At 37.2% G+C, this 20278-nt stretch overlaps 1 protein-coding gene across 2 annotated transcripts in view; it reads right to left on the reverse strand.

Moving 5' to 3' along the window:
- Window positions 1-887: 887 nt before the first annotated feature.
- The window catches only part of rab27a (RAB27A, member RAS oncogene family), a 29264-nt gene continuing 9873 nt past the window's right edge, over window positions 888-20278 (reverse strand). Inside the window, exons 1-5 of one of the 2 annotated variants that reach the window (XM_077193948.1) lie at window positions 15677-15719; window positions 9880-9996; window positions 9639-9742; window positions 9057-9180; window positions 888-2284 (exon numbers count right to left, since the gene is read on the reverse strand). In XM_077193948.1, the coding sequence (XP_077050063.1) occupies window positions 2083-2284; window positions 9057-9180; window positions 9639-9742; window positions 9880-9996; window positions 15677-15705 (576 nt within the window). In that variant the 5' untranslated portion in view covers window positions 15706-15719 and the 3' untranslated portion in view covers window positions 888-2082. Of the gene's footprint in view, window positions 2285-9056; window positions 9181-9638; window positions 9743-9879; window positions 9997-15676; window positions 15720-20278 lie in introns of those variants that run through there. The other variant, XM_077193947.1, reaches the window with a different exon arrangement.

Below are 20278 nucleotides of genomic sequence, written 5' to 3' on the forward strand. Positions count from 1 at the left end.
GGGATCTTTTATCTGAAAGAGATAGAGCCACAATATTAGACCAGTAAGAAGAATAAAAAAATAAATAATTCAAATAATGGTTATCAGAAATTCAGAAAAACAAAGTGAACACACTTCAACTGATTTTGGCAATGATTTTGCCTGAGGAAAAACAATCTTGAACTCAGCCTTTGGTTGTCTGCTGATCAAGGTGTTTGAAATCACACCATTCTGATTGGTTGTGTTGTTGGAAGCATCCTTGAGATTGGCTGTGTTCTCTAGGGTCGGTGCACTTTCTGATTGGAATGTTTCCTTCGGGATGGCGGCTCATATAGATAAACCCGCTTTAGAATCTAATTCTATTCTCAGGATATTTTTATACCCTACAGTTTATAATTCGTTTAAATATTGATTGCAAAGGATGGAAATCGACCCAAACAATCTGTAAAATAGTCTAAATGTGCCTTATCCATCACATTCCGTGGCTGTTATTGGTTCATCATTACCATCATAAGTAACAAGATTAATATTTTTTATTTATATATATCAGTTCAGAAGGTGCTATATACATCATTATTATTATTATTATTATTAATCAAGTAAACACAGAATAGATGTTGTAAAAAACACATTCTGTTCATTTATTCTACTTCTTTCCAAGTACTTCCAGTTTTCTTTGATGGAGGCAGGAGTTGGATAAAAATTGTAAGCGCATTGGCAAACTAAAAACAGAAACTCGTTGTGAGGCAACCAATGTCTTAAGTAAAAGTGCAAAACGAAACCAGGGGTAATTTGTGGGTCTGTACTGCAATTTCAGATTTCATTAGTCAAGCATGTAGATTATCGCAATTTCAACATGAGTCAGCTCACAAGTAATGCATTTCAAAAGGGTGCATATGACAACATCATAATAATAAATAAAATATATTTATTTTCTCAAATAGTTTCAGTATTTGGCACAAAAGACAGTGTTTAGCAATGCTACAGTGTTACAGGCACTACAGTAAAATAAAGCAATTTGGAAATGGTTCTGAAAACTAAACCAAAATGTTCACAGAAGATTAAAAACATTCACTCAGAATTCTTTTGTTTTACTTTTGTGAAATTGAGGGACCGGAGAGATGAGTTTAGCAGAATCTACTGACCCTTTGCAACCCCTTTTTGAGAAATAAAGTATGAAATTCAACCATCATTTACAGTATAGATGTGGATATTTGATCTAAACAAAATTCCAAATCAAATCCCATGATTAAATGAAGTAGCAGTAAAGCTACACGAACCAGTCCAGAAATAATAATAAAAATAAAAAAAACCAACACCTGGTGAATGTCTAAACAAATATACAACAAATCAACCACTAATCTAAATATGATAACATCTAAATATATTATTATATTTGTCTGACACATCTACAAGACTAGAGATAACATAGTAACACATTCAAAAGTGTTCTACAAATGTGAAGGACGTGCTATTCATCATCCGTCCATTAGAGGGGGACAACCAGCACAAGTTATTAAAGGAATAGTTCACCAATAAATGACAATTCTGTCACTACTTATTCACCCGCATCGTTTTAAGTTCATATGATGTTTTTCTTATTTCTCTCTCTTTTTTTAAGTCAAATGTGTATCAGATGACGGGGTGAGTTAATAATGACAATAATTGTTTAAAGTATATTTTTTAAATGTATTTTTATAATTTTGTGAGGTGAGGTTTTCATTTAGAAACACAAACCTAATTTTCTAACAACTGTTTTAACAGTAAATGAGCACTAACAGTGAAACATACACAGTGAGAGAAATCAAGCCCTTGATACACACCTAGTCTGATGTATTAAGGGTTCTGAATGATTTGGTGTAAAGTGCTCTCAAAACGTGGAGACTGGTAACCAGCCGAAAGCTTGATAAAAATATAGGTGGCTTTAGTCCATTCTGAGAAAAACTAAGTGAGGATGTGGCGACCCCTGGTTTAATGCTGGGCAGGGTCTCTTATCCTCTACATCCACTGAATTAAACCGAAATGTATACTACTACTGATGAAAAAGATCAGCGAGCCTTTCGCTGCATCTGGAAGCAGAGGCCCACAAGGAGGATCATTACATTAGCAGGCACACTTGCTCTGGTCTGTGTCCCGCGGCTCTGCCAGGTCACTGGTGCTGTGACCATTGGTGCGAACCGTTCCGTCGGGTATCCAGGATTTGTCCACACATTTCTCCATGCGCTTCATGATCAAATCCAGAAGAACCTCCACAGCATGGCTCACGTTTTCACCGTTCGCAGCGCTTGTCTCAAAGTACGGGACACTGCAAGAAGAAGATGACAAATGAAACTGATTCCAATCACAATTCCAACAGAGTTTGAAACTAGGATGTCGCTAAGCAACTGATATAGAGCTCATAGCAAAAAAATAGATATTGGATAAAATAGTAATTTTTTCAGTAGTTGCTTTCATTGATATAGTTAATTCAATACACAATAGAGTTGTCAAAGAACCGTGTACCAGGTCGGTACTGTAATTTTAAAATTGTGACATTTGAGCGCTGTCGTTATTGTAAGTACACACTGTATTTTTGTAGTCTGCCACTTTAAATGCTCGATTTTAAGGCAGGGTGGATACTGATTGGCTCTCATTGTATTTATTGCTCATAAACTGGAAAAAAAAAAATCTGAAAGTGATTTCAACAATCGATTATATGTGCCATCATCGTTATAGTTGTGGACTCAGCTATTCTTGTACATATGAAACAATTTTTAAAACTATATCATTATGATTATAGCTATTGTGTGAACGGGATTGATTTAGATAGATTTGTTTTAAATCCGTTGTAGAGTTTTACTTTTCCAAACATTAATAGTATTATTAGATGGGCATCCACTCTGAGCTACTAGTTAAAAATAATATTACTAAAACAAATAAGATTACTACAATTATTACATTATAATATAGTATAACATAATATTTTTTTTAAAATGTTTTGAAAGAAGTCTCTAATCAGGGTTCCCACATCTTAGTTAACTTCAAATTCAAGGACCTTTCAAGGACCTTCCAGGTCCCACACCCTCAAATTCAAGGACTTAATGTGGGGACACATTTCAAGTGAGAGCACAGTTACATCGTATTACCTTGTAAGTTTTCATGTGTCCAACAACTATGCAAAAAGCTTTTTCTTTTGCATTTATTTTTGGCCATATGACAGATCTGATATTCTATTTGTCGTATTTCTGTTTTGCATTTCACTGAAGAATATTCGGTATATCCCATTGTATTCTAAAATGATCTGATTATTAACTTTTGAATGAATTTTACTGAAAAGAGCTCAGTGTCATGTAACCAGAAGTTTTAAAGGTACACTGTGTAATTTTTAGCGACATCTAGTGGTGAGGTTGTGAATTGCAATCAACAAAAGTTACGGTAAGTCTGTAGTCTGAGAAAGCAGAGAGTAGCCAGATAAGCAATGAGGTTTCTTTGCAAATATAAATTAAGAATTTAGGTTTACTTAATTATTCGGTAAAAGTATATGTTATTGCAGAAATTATTATTATTTGTTCATCGTGTCAGTATTTTATTCGCTGCCTTTAGCTAGCTTCTTTACACGAAGAACGACAGTGACAAAAACGCGTTTGTCCATTTAGGACCACTGTAGAAACATGGTGGCACAAAATGGCTATTTCAAAAATAAGGGGGCCCATGGTGTATGTAGATAGAAATGGCTCATTCTAAGGTAATACAAACATAACGGTACATTAAGTAAGGTCTTTATACCCCACTGAAAACATTATATGATAGTTCATTTCTGTCAACAGATCCTCCTAAATATTACTCAATGCACCTTTAAGATATATGAATATGCTTTTCAGTTTTTCTTGCCTCATGGGTTTACATTATCTTAACAAGCACAGCAATTCAACATTACATTAAATAAAATATTTGGGCAACAGATTATCACAAATGTTTTATGTTTATTGAACACAATATAAAAGCCCTATTCGGATGGTAATTGTTTCTTATGTGGACGTCTGGAAAAATAATTGTTCAGGGCACCTCAGTGATATAACTGCATTCGGATGGCGATTTATTGATGGTAGAGAAGCGAGTTTTGTAATTCCACTAACGCGCTGCTCACGTGGTCAGTCGCAAGATTGTCTGCTGTAAATAAAATGTTATATGCTTGGAATAATACGAATAAATTCGTATTTAATTTAATAAAATAATGTTCTATCTATTATTTAGTAATCATTTATAAAAATAGGAAGCTAGACACGCGTATGCCATATTCTAAATGGTTCTTATATTCTTGAATTTTATCTCAAAATGATGTCATTTAAAAAATATGGAAATTAGCGGAAACAAGTTAAAGCAGCTTCTTATTTACATGAGGTAAAAATAAAGCTGCATGGTTTGTATTTTTAATGTTGTGCATTTTAAATGTTTATGTGCTTTTTTCCTCATTTCTCCTTTTTGTTCGCTGAGGGGGAGCGGGTAATGAAATATTGTTCTTGTTAATACTTTTCAGCATAAAATGCATGCAAATTACAGTTAAGCGCAAATGTTATCGTACGTATGGTGATCGCCAGTGATCAAAAAGGATTTGAACAATGAATTTTGAAGTGATCACTTGTAATCTCAGAGATGTGGATTCGGACGGCAATTAAACCACCACACGATCATGACAGAAGGTATTTCGGCCAGGGATTTAAATGCGGGTGGTGGGAGAAAAACACTGACATTATGGATTCGGACGGCAATAAAATCACCGACTTACCCCTGTAAATACCTTACCAGACCAACCCCTGAAAATACCTTAGGACCCCATGAGAAGCAATTACCGTCCGAATAGGGCTATTGACTGAAGATATTTGGGTTCGGTGTAAGCGCTGAAAACATATCACAACATATTGCAGATCAAATACATTTTAAAACATTACAAATATCTTGAAACTTGCATTTTCCAGGCATCATGTTTCAGCGATTTCAGCCTATTTTTGCAATGTTTCACGGTGTGTCTGTGAAACGTTGAGGTACCGTTGTAGTAGTTTTGTGCACATGTGAACGTCATGGCAACGCGCAACTCAAAGTACCTCATGCGGGAAACAATTAACGTAATGTATAAATGCGCGTAACTAAGGTAACGTTAAATCAAGCAAGCTAGTATGCATAGGCCACGAATTGTTGGCAAAATAACACATTAGCGGACCGGAGGGAATAATATGGAATGTTTTCCAGAAAACTTCATGCACAAAATAAATTCAAGCAACTTCAAGGACCTGTATCTATGTATGTTTATTTTCAAAAAACTTTCCAGGGCCTTGACATTTTTTTCTCAGATTCAAGGATTTCAAGGACCCATGGGAACCCTGTCTTATGCTTACCTGGCTGCATTTATTTGATCAACAATACCAGGAAAACAGTCATATAGTGACATTTTCTATATGAATACATTTTAAAATGAATTTAGCTTAATGGTCACAGCTTAATGTGACCTGGATTCAAAGGTGAATATATATGTTATGGAAAACTGCTGGTATGATAAACAAGATTTTTTTAACTTAACCTCCTGAGACCCGAGAGTTTGCCTGGTGTGCATTTTATAATTTTTCTTGCTATTTGGTATAAGTAGGACCTAATAAGTATAATAACTAAAATTTGTTTTTGTACAGGAAGTAGTTTTTGCATAAAATGATGTCCTCATGCAAGGACAGTGGGTCTATCTTAACTTTATCCTCCTGAGACCTGAGTTTTGGTTTGGCGTACATTTTAGATTTATTCTAGCTTTTTGGGGTTTATGGCAAGCCGTTTTAACTTTTATTCATTTTCAGGATATGAATTCTTGATATCAACAATTCAATTTTCACTAGTTAAAATAATAGTTATTGATATCAGGAATTAGATTTCTACTAGTAACAATGGCAACTTTTGATATCAGAAATTACATTTCCATTAGTAACAATGCTAATTCTTGATATCCACAATTCAATTTTCACTAGTTAAAATTATAATTCTTGATATCAGCAACTGAATTTCAACTAGTAAAAACTATAATTCTTGATATCTGTAATTGTATTCTCACTTGTGAAAAGTCTCCATAGGCTGCCATTCAAAATCAATTGTTGATATCAAGAATTGATTTTTTACTAGTTGAAATTCCAATTTCACATATCAGAAATACAATTCTTATAGTAAAAACCTTTATTTTTGATATCAAGAATTCAATTGTCACTAGTTGAAATCTCTATTCTTGATATCAACAATTGAATTGCTACTAGTAACAATGTTCATTTATGATATCAATAATTCCATTTTCACTAGTGACAATGTTAATTTCTGATATCATGAATGTAATTGTTACTAGTAAGAAAGCCATTTTAGATATCTGAAATTATATTGATATCAGAAATACATTTTCAGATATCAAAAATTTAACATTTTTACTAGTAGCATTTAATTGTTGATATCAAGAATAGACATTTCAACTAGTGACAATTGAATTATTGAAATCAGGAATTCGCATTTTTACTAGTAGCCTAACAATGTAATTATTGATATCAAAAATTATATTTCTACTAGTAAGAAATCAATTCTTGATATCAACAATTCAATTGTTGATATCACTAATTCAATTGTTGATATCAAGAATTCTATTGTTGATTTCAATAATTAAATTGCTGATATCAAAAATGTAATTGTTGATATCAACAATTGAATTGTTGATATCAACAATTCATATCCTGTGTGTGTGTGTGTGTGTGTGTGTGTGTGTGTGTGTGTCGCGAGCGAGCGACGAGCAAGAGAGAGAGACAGAGAGAGTGTGTGTGTGTGTGTGTGTATGTATGTGTGTGTCTGTGTGTGTGCGCGCGCGCACGATCGTGAGTGAACTGAAGCCCCATTGAGTGTGTGTGTGTGTGTGCGCGCTCGAGTGAGTGAGCCAGTGTGCGTCACGAAGCTCAATGCAACTACAATATTTTTTTTTTGCTAACATCTTATACAATTTCCTCAAAGCTAAGTCCCATTGTCCTCATATGTGGACATCAACTTTAGCAGCATAGTAAATCTTTATTGTTACAAAAGTTTGTCAAATGTGCATGCCATTTTAATCATACAACTCTTCTATGCATAACTTAACAAGAATCAACAATGAAATGTTTTTAGATTTTTTATCTTGTGGACGTTTTGGTCTGGAGTGGCTGCGTGACATGTGACCTGTGTTCTCCGCCATCTTTAAATTATTTATGTTACATTTTTTTCTCTTCTGACCCCACCAGATGGCAGTGTAAGTGTCCTCGTTTGTGAAAAACATGTTTCAGTTACACAGAATTAAGTATTATGCTGCACACAACCAAAAATGTGATGTCCTCATATGAGGTCGCAGGGTCTCAGGAGGTTAAAAAGGTACACTATGTAACCGTTGACCCTCTAGCAGTTAAAAAACAAAACTGCAGGCATTTTGCAGAAGAACATTGTTTTGGTTGTGCTTCGGCTTTGTGTGACAATGCGGATGAATAAAGTAATCATACTGCTCATAAAACATACACTACTAGGCTTAAAATATGTAATCAGTTGGAAAGGATATAAAGTTGACTAGCTGAAGACATTAATAAGCCATACCCATTAATAGACACAGTACCTCCTTGAAAATAAATTCCAGCACAGTGCTACAACAACCATAACGAAATGACCCCCACAATAGATAATGCTTTAAAATGAACTCTGTTAGAGAGCTACAAATGGCAATTTATCTGTTCAATAAAATACCTTACTTGCCTGTACACCATTTCAAATCCCTCAGTTCTTGCCATACCTGAAAAGGCAAGCTAATGTTGATTCCTGTTTTATTACGAGCTCGATCGCGTTCTCTTTTTTTGCCAGCAGACTCTCTTGTGATTCCCAGGACGGGTGATTCCAAGGACGTTTGAGCACACCTTACACGCATCGAAGTAGCTAGAGCAACTTTTCTCAATTTATGGATATGATGGGACACGCACAGGCGAGTGATGCAAGTATGCAATTTCCCGCGAAAACCATCCTGCCTGGTCTAAAATATAAACACCTATAATAGGCTTACCACCGTGAATCAGGGTAAGACTAAACATGTTTGGGAAGAAGGATTAATGATGCATTGAACAAAAAAGTTACATGGTGTCCCTTTAAAAAAAATAGATCAAAAAAGATTAAAAACCCCTGCAGTGATAGATTCAAATGTCTCTATTGTTTGTACAAAGACAAGCCTGGGAGGAGTTTATATGGGATGATCAGTCAACACAATCGATGGACACTGATAACATTTAACAGATGAGTCACTGCAAACTCACTGAACACTGCTGAGAACTAGGGATAAACACATTGTCAACATTATTGACGGTAACAAACTTACACTCTCAAATGCAAAGAAATTTTAATTTTCCTGACACCTAAAATCTGTTCATGAGGCCAAAACATTCTTAGATGCCATAAAAGTTATACCAAGCATTACTAATACCGAGCAGCGTGCAAGTGCTTTTCTAAACTGAAGACTCCTCACATTAACACAGTAAATATTAGTTTTTCGGTATACCGCCATCTTAAAGTGTCACATTTAACGAGAGATGCCCTCATCTTAGGCAAACACGGTACAGACACGGCCCTTAAAACAAACATCCTTGGAGTCGCCCGCACCCTGTGAACACGTATAAAGACCTACATTGAGATACGACTCACACACACCAGCAAATCATTTCCCATGTCACCTTCCTGCACGCCTGGGAATTCGCCTTCATCAGACAAACCCGTACAACTTCCCTAGCATTTAATGTGATTTTAGTACTACAATCAAATTAGTTTGCAATGACCTTGTAACTAACTTGCCAGCAGCCCCCCGCTTCATAACTTCATCCAGCACCCCTGCATTCAGATATTTCAACGCCTAAATACTTTCAATCAACAGATCATTCCACAGAAGTGAAGCATTTCTGTCCTAAAGTCTACAATTAAATAAAACTATTGCTTTTCCAAGCAGACAAGGTCATGTGTGACATCACATTTTGACAAATACAGGGCATGTTTCTTCAAGACTGATGGATCAGGTGAATGTGGCGTCTCACCCATATTTTTCCGCCAGTTCCCGTGCATTGTCCGCTTTCACTGCACGCTGGTCCCCCAGGTCGGATTTGTTTCCACACAAGACAATGTCGGGATTCTCGCAGTACGCATGCGTCTGCAGCTGACCTGCACAAAACATCACAGAAGTTCATTAGCAATTATTATTTTAAAAATGATTTATAATCATAATGATAAAAACTAGCAGCTTAAAGTGCTTTTTTTTTTTTTTTTTTACAAATATTTCAATTATTTGTTAGTTTTATTATTATAAGAAAATGTGCAACCACTCTAAGCTGCTAGTTAATATAGTTCATCAAATTATATTAAATTATTTTTTTAAATACCTTTTATTATTCTTACAATTATATGGGCAACCAATCTAAGCTGCTAGATAAAAAAATAATTTGTTTGGAAGGATAATTTGTTGCAAAAGTAAACAATTTATGAGGAAAATGTATGTAGCTACTCTTTAAATCTGGTAAAAGAAAGTAAATGTATTAAAACAAAATATGACCTGTGTATATGTTTGAGTCTCTTGTGTTTGTTTCAGTGAGTCTGGACTCAGTAAGGTATGAAGGACTTACTCATCCAGTTCCGCACATTAAGGAAGCTCTGCTCGCTCGTGAGGTCAAAGAGCAACAGGAAACCCATAGCATCCCTGAAGAACGCTGTGGTCAAACTCCGAAATCTGCATGAGTGTTTAGAGAAAACACAGGTCACACAACAGTGAAAAACTGGCCAGAACATTAAATAAAACCTCTTTGACAATTTCTTTCATTGAGTGCATGTTAGGAAGTAAAGCACAAGTACTGATCTGCATCTCACCTCTCCTGTCCGGCTGTATCCCACAGCTGAATGTGGATCCTCTGACCTCTCCCGGCTGTGCCATCAGGACCGTTGGATTTGTACACCTTATTTAGAGACCAGTAAGAGACTATATTAGTGCATAATGCTTGAATATCCTTGCCACTTCGACAAAGAAACTATATACTCTGCAGAAAATGTGAGGTTTGCCTAATGCAAAATGTGCTACCACATTGCTACAGTTGTTGTGGTGGTTGCAAGGGTGTTACTATGTGGTTGCCGTGTGTGTTTTTTTAGTACATTGGTATGCAGTTCCAGGAAACCTGAATTTACTTTTGACTTTGTTAAACACAACCACAAAATGCACACTTGATGATTCAGTGCTGGAAGTGTCTCATTAGTAGTATGACTCTTGATCGTGTGGCCCTGCCTAAACGATTAGCATTTGTTTGAGGTCTTAAGTGCTCAAGTGTTTGTTCTTAAGGAGGGATCCCTGCTCTTTTATGCCGTTTGAAGGTGGGAGGATCCCGTGTTCATCTTTCTCCTAAAACACACACAATCTACTCAACTGAATTCACATTTCCGTATCTATACCAGCCATCCCGATTCAGTTTTCTCAAAGCAAATGTTCAGTCAGTTCTTTCTCTTTTTTTTGAGTGCAACAGTCTGGATGTAAAAATACCATTTATTTTTTCAAAGGGAAACTGATTTTTCACAATAACTTATAAATCATTAAAGAAAGACCTACTGTAAGCTACAAGGTTGTTAAAGGGATAGTTCACCATCAATTTAAAACTTTGTCATCAGGTTGTTTCAAACCTGTATGAGTTTCTCTTTCACAAAAGAAGATATTTTGGAGAATGTTGGTAACCAGGCAGCTGACGGTAGCCATTGAGTATTTTTTTTCCTACTATGGAAGTCAATGGCTACCGTCAATTGTCTGGTTGCCAACATTCTTCAAAATATCTTTTTTTGTGTTCAACAGAAGAAAAAAACTCATACAGGTTTGGAACAACTTGAGGGTGGGTAAATAATGACAATTTTCTTTTTTGGTGAACTATCCCTTTAATCAATGGTATATGCTTTTGTTGAAGCTTTTCAAAATAATATTTTTGTATAAAAAAAGTTATATATATATATATATATATATATATATATATACACCATTGTCTGTCTGAATACTCTATTCTGATTGGCTGGAAGGTGCGCAATAAAACCGTTTAATGCACAGGTATTTCCAAGTCAGTTCAATCACCGTTGAAGCACACACATACGTCATTCGCACACAAAGCGGAGATCGCGCTATGCACAGAAAAAAATTCAGGAGCACAGAAACTCATGAACGCTGCCCTGTGATTTTTATTAATAAAATAGTTTCGCTACTAAATCGCTACATTATCTCAGCAACAAGGGGTTACAACACTACACTATACTGAAGTAATTAAACTCACAGCATCCGCATCATTGTTAATAGAAAGGCAGATGCTGAACAGACACTGGTACGAATCTCTCATCTTATTCTCTCTCTCGATAATGAATTAAAATAAATGCTATAATTTATTAATTCAAATAAATGTTATCTTAAGCCCCCTCCTTGAGCTGCCACATTACCGTGGTGGAGGGGTTTGAGTACCCGCACGATCCTGGGAGCCATGTTGTCCGGGCCTATATGACCCTTGTAGGGTTTCCCAAGGCAAACAGGTCCTAGGTGACGGGTCAGACTAAGAGCGGTTCATAAACCCTTTTTGATGGAATTTATAACGAGGACCGTGACGTCGCCCGGCATGGCACAGCCGGGTCTGCGAGGGTCTGTTGGGAACGTTTGGCCGAGCCCCCTGTCAGAGAGATCTTCAACTTCGACCGGATCACGAGGGAGTCTGGAGATATTGAGTCTGAGTGGACCATGTCCTCCACCTCCATTGTCGACACGGCCGCTCGGAGCTGTGACCGTAAGGTCTCCGGTGCCTGTCGAGGCGGCAATCGGAAGTGGACACCGGAAGTAAGGGATGGCAGTCCTATCGGGCCTGGCTGGCTTGTGGGACTCCTGAACCAGCTGATGGGTACCGGCAGGCCAAGCGGACTGCAGCCCGGGGGGTTGTGGAGGCAGAAAATCGGGGCTGGGAGGAGTTCGGTGAGGCCACGTAGAAGAACTACCGGTTGGCCTCGAAGAGATTCTGGCAAACCGTCTGGCGCCTCAGGAGAGGGAAGCAGTGCCCTAGCAACACTGTTTACAGTGAAGGTGGGTAGTAGCTGTTGACCTCAACTGGGGATGTCGTCGGACGGTGGAAGGAATACTTCGTGGATCTCCTCAATTCCACGACACGTCTTCCATTGAGGAAGCAGAGGCTGAGGGCTCGTAGGTGGACTAGTCCATCACCCTAGCTGAAGTCACCGAGGTAGTCAAGAAGCTCCTCGGTTGCAAGGCACCGGAGGTGGATGAGATCCGCCCGGAGTACCTCAAGTCTCTGGATATTGTGGGGCTGTCTTGGCTGACACGCCTCTGCAACATCACGTGGCGGTCGGGGACAGTACCTTTGGGCTGTCAGACCAGGGTGGTGGTCCCTCTTTTTAAGAAGGGGGACCGGAGGGTTTGTTCCAACTACAGGGGGATCACACTTCTCAGCCTCCGCGGGAAAGTCTATGCCAGGGTACTGGAGAGGAGAATTCGGACGATAGTAGAACCTCTGATTCAGGAGGAACAGTGTGGTTTTCGTCCCGGTCTTGTAACACTGGACTAGTTCTATACCCTCTTCAAGGTGCTGGAGGGTTCATGGGAGTTTGCCCAACCAATCCACATGTGCTTTGTGGATTTGGAGAAGGCATTCGACTGTGACCCTCAAAGCGTCCTGTGGAGGGTGCTCTGGGAGTATGGGGTCCAGGGCCCTTTTACTAAATTTCTAGACTCAGCCAGGGGCCGGAGGGTGTCCGGTTTGGGGACCACACGATTTCGTCTCTGCTTTTTGCGGATGTTGTCGTGCTGGCCTCATCAGACCAGGACCTTCAGCATGCACTGGGACGGTTTGCAGCAGTGTGTTAAGCGGCTGGGATGAGAATCAGCACCTGTAAAGTGTGGACTAGTATGGTGTAAGTATGGTGGTTCTTTTTAGGATGGTAACACTACAGAAAGATTCCGGCCAGAGAATCCTTAATAATCTTTATTTCCAAGATCAGGATGCCAATATACAAGTTTGTATAATTGAGTGTACAGTAGGTGGACAACCAGAATGCCTATTACCGCCGCGGCAGCCACCGTGGCAAAACCACCGCGGCAAAAGTAAATCAGTCGCATTTCAAAGTCATTCGCGAAATGACCGTCAGGTGACGCAAAGGGATATTGTGCAAAACAGCAGCTATTGCCGCATTTAAAAATGTAAGTGGAGTTAATGCCAATTAACAGTACGGATGAAATACTACAACTATGGTAAAAAGAATAGAACATTTTTTAGGACAGAAAAATAGAATGAAAAGTTAAGAATAGAGACGAGAACAATATAGCCTATAGGCCTAGACGTTGGGCGAAATAAGACTATTCCCCGGGGGAGCAGTGCGATAACAAAAAAATAAAATAATAATAATAACAAAAATAACAAACAAAAATAAATTTGATGCAATGAAGCTGATTTGTACTATTCTATTGAGGAATGAGACAAATGAAGAGCAAACACAGGAGAAACGAAAACTCGAGAAACTAACGTTTGGCATTGTCTCAGCAAGCAAATTCATGGCCGAGTGGTAGAACTTACGTTTCGATCATTTAGATGACACCGGTTCAAATCTCGAACAAACGTGGATTACTCAAAATTTTATATTAGCCTATTAATAGCCTATTATTAATGCTACAGTTATTAATAGATATTTATTTATTTAAAATTAACATGCATTTCCATGTTACACTAAGGAACAAATATTATCCATCAGAATGACTTTACATCTGTATAATGATACAATCGTAATTTCAAAAGCAGTTCTGTAAAAAAAAAAAAAAAAAATATATATATATATATATATATATATATATATATATATATATATATATTATTTTTTATTTCCTTTAGCCAACATAGAGATTTTAAAAACATGGTTTTAAGCCAGGTGCTATTTGCCATGGGGGACAGAGATTTCCTTCTGGTCTAAACATCTCTCTGCTGAATTATTTTAATCCCCCACCCCCTCCCTCCACAGTAATCAATGCTATAGGCTACTTCACCAATTGACCATATAAAATAAAGATATACAACAGGCACGTTTAAACGACAAACAATAAAATCCAAACCAGCGTTTCAGTTACGTTCATGGTTCCAGTGGCCTTAATGCATGCACAGCTTTTCAAAATGTCACACAGCGTTTTGAGATTTTTTTAAATTAAATACTGAAGTTTATAATTTAGTGTTTTTGCACACCACGCCGAGTGACGCTATGCATTGTTCTAAAGTCGGGTTTTATTCTGGCATGTTGAATTAGTGTTCGACAAACGCGGCGGCGCGTTCATTTGGATTTATTTTTTTTCATAACAGCTAAAATAACTTAGTAGGCTACTCCGTGATTTTTTGGTCATACAGATAAGAGTAGAGTAGCCTACATCGTTCAAAACTGTAAACTTTTATTCATGTTAGGCTCGACAAAAGTTTATCTGTCGTCTCTGTCTCCGGGAACTGCGCGTCACAAAAATGAACCGAAAGCCACTTGCCTCAGCTCAGTCACGATAAGAAATCGGCTATGTCTAAACCCTTTTAATGTCTAAATATTTAGGCTAATAAATGTTATCTGATTATGTAATCCATATGAAAACGAGAGGTACAGAGGATCTACTCAAACATGTTTAGCTATGATGAGAGCGCTTCCCAGTGAGAAAATGACAAGGCAAGGGTGAAAATCTCACTCTAATTAAATAAATCGCCCTGAATTAAAATGTAAAAACAGATCAAATAATTTATTTGTCGAAATGTTGCGATATTGTTTCATTTAAGTTCAGAATTATTATATAAATGTTATTTAGTTTAGCAGCAGACGAAGCACCGTGGTTCGAGGTTTTGAATAATAATAAATAAAATAAAACTTAATTCACAAATTACTTAAATTCATCTGCTATAAGCTTTCAATCGCTCTGAATGAGCCGCGCGGCGCAGCGGCAGATTACGCAATTGAGAGAATAAACGGACACTATTCAGAGTCTGTGATTGTTGCGCCTCTTAGCGGTAAAAGGCATCAAATACACCCCAAATTTTACCGCCGCGGCAGCACGGCGGCGGTAAAAGTATTATTCTGGTTGTCCACCTACTGTATGTGGTCTAAACGGAGAGAAAGAAAAGAAATAATGCAATGGTAATAATAACGGATTAATAAACAAATAAAGGAATAATATACTATGCTCATTGTCATCATTCACAACACTACAGTACAGAAAATAATAATTGACATTAATCCAGTGCAACAGAATGTCACTATATGCCTTTTAATATCTGTACTGCTGCGCCTTTAAGTGGCTATGCAGAATGACACTATATTACTATAACACTCGATGCAGCAGCACCAAATAAACACTGCAACCGAACGCAGAAGCATATTTCTAAATAACTAACACAAATAAGGTCTGCATCGACATTTAGAGGGCTAATTATTTCACACAGGAAACATGTTGCATATTACAGCACGCATGACTACATGTCTCATGACTACACTAATAAGTCAAGCAGTTCAACAAATAAAACTAGTTCGCATGAACATACATAAATTTCACAACATTCCTTACAACGCAGTATAAACATACAACAATAGTAAGAACTTAATTGCTTTTCATAAAACCCACACAAAAGTAAAGAAAGGGGTCTCTGAATCTCCTCTCATCATCACCAAAGAGTATAGAAGAACAAGATGCGAAACTCTGATGCTTTTTTGGTAACAGCCACTAGGTGGCGCTTCGGTAGCTCGGCCGCCATTTTGGGGTAAAAATTCCAACTGGAGTTACTGGACAACAGCACAGATAACAGTTAATCCAATCATTAAATACACATTTGATGTAGTTTTTTCTTGCTTTATTGAGTATTTCCATTTTATGCAACTTTACACATTTATTACTATTATTAGTTACCAATTCCACAAGGCCTTAAATATATTTTGTACGTTTTACCCATACAAAAATGTAATAGGCCTATATGGCCATATGTACTTATATTTTAAATAGCATGACATATATATCTATACATATATTTGACTCATCTGAGAACACAATATAGCCTATGCCTGCAACATATATGAACATTTATGTGTCCAAACATGTGAAGAAAATATTTGAGTTCAGATATATGATACCATATATACCATTAAGTACATATATGCATATATACATATATGCGTCTTAGGCTACATATATTTAACATTTATGTGCATATACGGGAAAATATATGGCACTTACATGAAAACGGCCATTTTTGCTATATTGTTTCATATATGTCTATGTTTTATATGAATTTTGCATGTATTCTCATGTAGGCAGCAGACATACATGGGCACTGACATTATGTAATTTACTTATATTGACATATATTACATTTCTGTATGGCTAATCCCCTGGATCATGCTACAAACATTATGATCTTATAGAACATGATGGACAGTGGCTGTGTTTTTTGTTTACATAGTCTTGCTTTAACGGTCGTTAATATAAGATAGTAGCTACTGCAAAAAAAAGAAAAAAAAGAAAAAAAGAAAAAACAGTTTACTGTAAAGCTGTTCTATTGCTGTTATATGTAAATATTGTCCAACATTCCCAATTATCCGATATAGCATGTCCTTTACTTTTTTATTAATTCAGTGTTTGTGATGCTAATACTAAAGGTTTTTTGGGAAAAAAGTAGAAAACTTGTCTAAGTCTGTGAAATAAACTGTTAAAAGGGATTTGATGATCACTAGTCTAGTGATTGTATGTTATTCTGTGTTGTCATCATTCAGTTTGGATTTGATACTTTAAAAAAAATAATAATTACAAAGCAGCTGATATTGCCATAGCGACAGCAAAAAGCTAGTGGATAGTGATGGGAAGTCCGGCTCTTTTCAAAGAATCGGCTTTTAGAGTGGCTCGTTCGCGAATGACATATCAACACGAGTGGACTTTGAATTTGATTATATCATTCACAATGGCTTGGAATTGTAGTTCTTTCACTCACTAAAGCTGTAATACAGTTTTGTACCTTTGTTGTTTCTTGTTCAGCTCCTAAATCAAGGTCTAAATCGTGGCTTATAACTTTAAAATCGCTATGGAAAAAATGTATAGGGAAAAATCCAAGGCCATTAAAAAATTGGGCGGCCACTAGTGCACTGTTTGTTGCATGTCTCTGTGAAATACTTGATTCTGATTGGTCAAATGTAGAATTCTGCCAATAAAATTAGCTTTACAGCTTCTAGATTCAAGTCTTGCACACCACACTCTTTCTTCCCATCTTTATAATCCAATAAAATAGCTTTTACTTTAATCAATATTTATGCCCATGTATTTTATTTGATAAGATGTCATGTAATAGGTGAAATAATATTGTTTAGTCATTATCATAAAATAAAGCCCTTTAAAGGGGTGGTTCGGTTTTTTTGACATCGGGCCTCATTTACAAGTGAGCCTTAGTGTTATTTATCAGTAGAGACATTTTTAAAAAAAAAATCATCCAGTCGTCCCAGTTGCGTAGTTGGCCGGTGCTAGGCTAGCGCGAATCAATGGTACCAGTTTTAGCCTGCCATTAAAACAGTTTTACCCACTCCACAGTACACTAAAAGCACATCAGTTATAACGACAGACTATCGATGTAAATGTCTGTTGATAGAATAATGTTAGAATTCAAACTACTCAATGTAGTTTGACATATCAAAATATATTTCAATGATCGCATTACATTTACAGGAACTAGTTTCTCAGCAGCGGCGGAATTTTACTTTGCTCCGGGAGTAGTACTGTGCCGGAAAGTAAACACAACAGAACGCAAAGTTAGCTAGTAGTAGCCTCGATTTTGAAACATAAGAATTGAAAGAATTGCCAAAATGGTTTTTCACTGTATTTTTAAAAATTAAAAAAAAAAAAAAAGATGGTCAACAAAAAGTTTCCACAGATTTCCAGTAAGAGATCCAGAAAGGAACCAACTGTGGCTTCTTGCTGCTGGCTTGGATAAGGAGACACCGACAGAGACACTACTAAAGGCTCGAATTTGTAGCGATCATTTTAGATCAGACGACTTTGTACAAAGTGATCGAAACGATAAAAAGTCACTGAGTTTGAATGCAGTTCCAGCCGTCTTTCCCGATGCACCAACAGCTACAGATGAACAGGTAATAACTTTTGTTTACAGTTTTGAGGCGCTATATACACATTAAAAAAAAATACATAAATAAGAACTAGGCAACAATTAATTAAATTTTTGTTTGGATTGGACAGCTTACACTTACAACATTGACAACTGTCCGTTGGGTCCAGCAGGTCCGGGTCTTTTTTTCCAATTTATTTTATCGAAGGAGAAGAGTGTTTCGAGTACTCCTCGAGTTAGAAGGGGTGGAAAGTCCGGGTGCTCCGTTATGCACATTGGTCTGTCTCGGGAGGCGCTGTGCCCAGAAACATCTAAATCTTGTAAACTAGTGTTTAGTTCCAGTTCTGTTATCTGTGGGATAACTAAGTCCCACTCCCTGCAGCAAAAACACTCATCTTCCGTCGGCATTTGTATACATTTTCTGCATTGACACCACCAGTCTCCCGATGTTCTGTCCCGGTTTTCTACGGCATCTCCAGGGGCTGCTGTCTCTACAGATCTTTTCTTCTCTTTCTGACCTTTTAGCATCCATCTCGATTAGTTCTTCATCTGTGTATTCCGGCTCATACATGTATGGTTCGTTGAATAACACACATTCCTCGTCTTCATCGTCTTCAAAGTCCGAAACATTGTCATGGCTTTCAAACGTGGCCATAATTATATGTCTTGTTGCTTTATTCTTTAAATAAAGTCTGTTTCTGTAGTGATGACGAGTGTCAGCGGCAGGTAAATACACTTGCGTGATTGTCATGTGGACCGGCTCTCTCGGTTGCCTAGGTAACATATCACTCCGCCGCTGCTGTAGACTATGCTGATAAATACAGGGAACAAAGTATAACTATTGCAATGCGATGAAAGGGTAGTTTGATTTCTAACATTATTCTCTCAACAGACATTTACATCGATAGTCTGGCGTTATAACTGATGTGCTTTTAGTGTACTGTGGAGTGGGTAAAACTGTTTTAATGGCAGGCTAAAACTGGTACCATTGATTCGCGCTAGCCTAGCACCGGCCAACTACGCAACTGGGACGACTGGATGATTTTTAAAAAAAAAATGTCTCTACTGATAAATAACACTAAGGCTCACTTGTAAATGAGGCCCGATGTCCAAAATTCCGAACCACCCCTTTAAGAGAATAAACCACTTGCATTGGAGTTAATTTTACTACAACAATTAGTTGATTGCACATATTTTATTACATAATAAATATTATTAATGTGGATATTATTGTATCCTGTATATACTGTGTACAGTATATATACTGTGTATATCCATCCATCCATCCATCCATCTGACATATGTGACCCTGGACTACAAAAAAACAGTCATAAGTCACATTTGTGGCAATAGCCAACAAAGCCCTGTATGGGTCAACATTATCGATTTTTCTTTTATGCCAAAAATCATCAGGATTTTAAGTAAAGATCATGATGCATGAAGATTATTTTGTTAATTTCCTACCTTAAATATATCAAAAATGTATTTTGTGAGTGGATGCAGCAATCGCCAACAGAAATGGAAACCTTTGAAGGCGATTTTCTCAATATTTCGATTTTGCACCCTCAGATTCCTGTTTTTCAAATAGTTGTATCTTGGCCAAGTATTGTCCTATCCTAACAAACCATACATCAATGGAAAGCTTATTTATTCAGGTTTCAGATTATGTACAAGTCTCAATTAAACGAAATTGACCCATAAGATTGGTTTTGTGGTCCAGGGTCGCATATTTTAAGGTGTGTATCATGTGAATTATGTGGACTGCCTCTTGTCGTAGCGTGTTCCCAACAAATTAAGCTGCCTTAGGCATCGTATTGCATTCAGGAAAAGCATAATTCCTCAGAGAATGTCTGTTTGCTTTCGTAGGCGTGCAGTGTTTTGCATGTGTTTTTTCTGCATCTAGTATTCATGACTGTGTTCAGACGAACCTGTGTTTATCTCCCTTCACCTGAGGCTGCGATTTACACATGAATTGCTGTTTTTAACCTCTGGGCAAGATTCCATGTGCAGAGCTGAACAGGACGATGGGATTTTACAGTCCAGTTAATCCCGGCTGGGACTCCAAAACACTAAACCTCCATTACAAATCAAGCAGGAAACATCTAAACCAATGAGACCTGATAAAGGCATCTCAT

Source organism: Siphateles boraxobius, unplaced genomic scaffold (assembly GCF_051911475.1).
Source record: "Siphateles boraxobius isolate OS27281-9 unplaced genomic scaffold, OSU_SipBor_1 31, whole genome shotgun sequence".
NCBI lineage: Eukaryota > Metazoa > Chordata > Actinopteri > Cypriniformes > Leuciscidae > Siphateles > Siphateles boraxobius.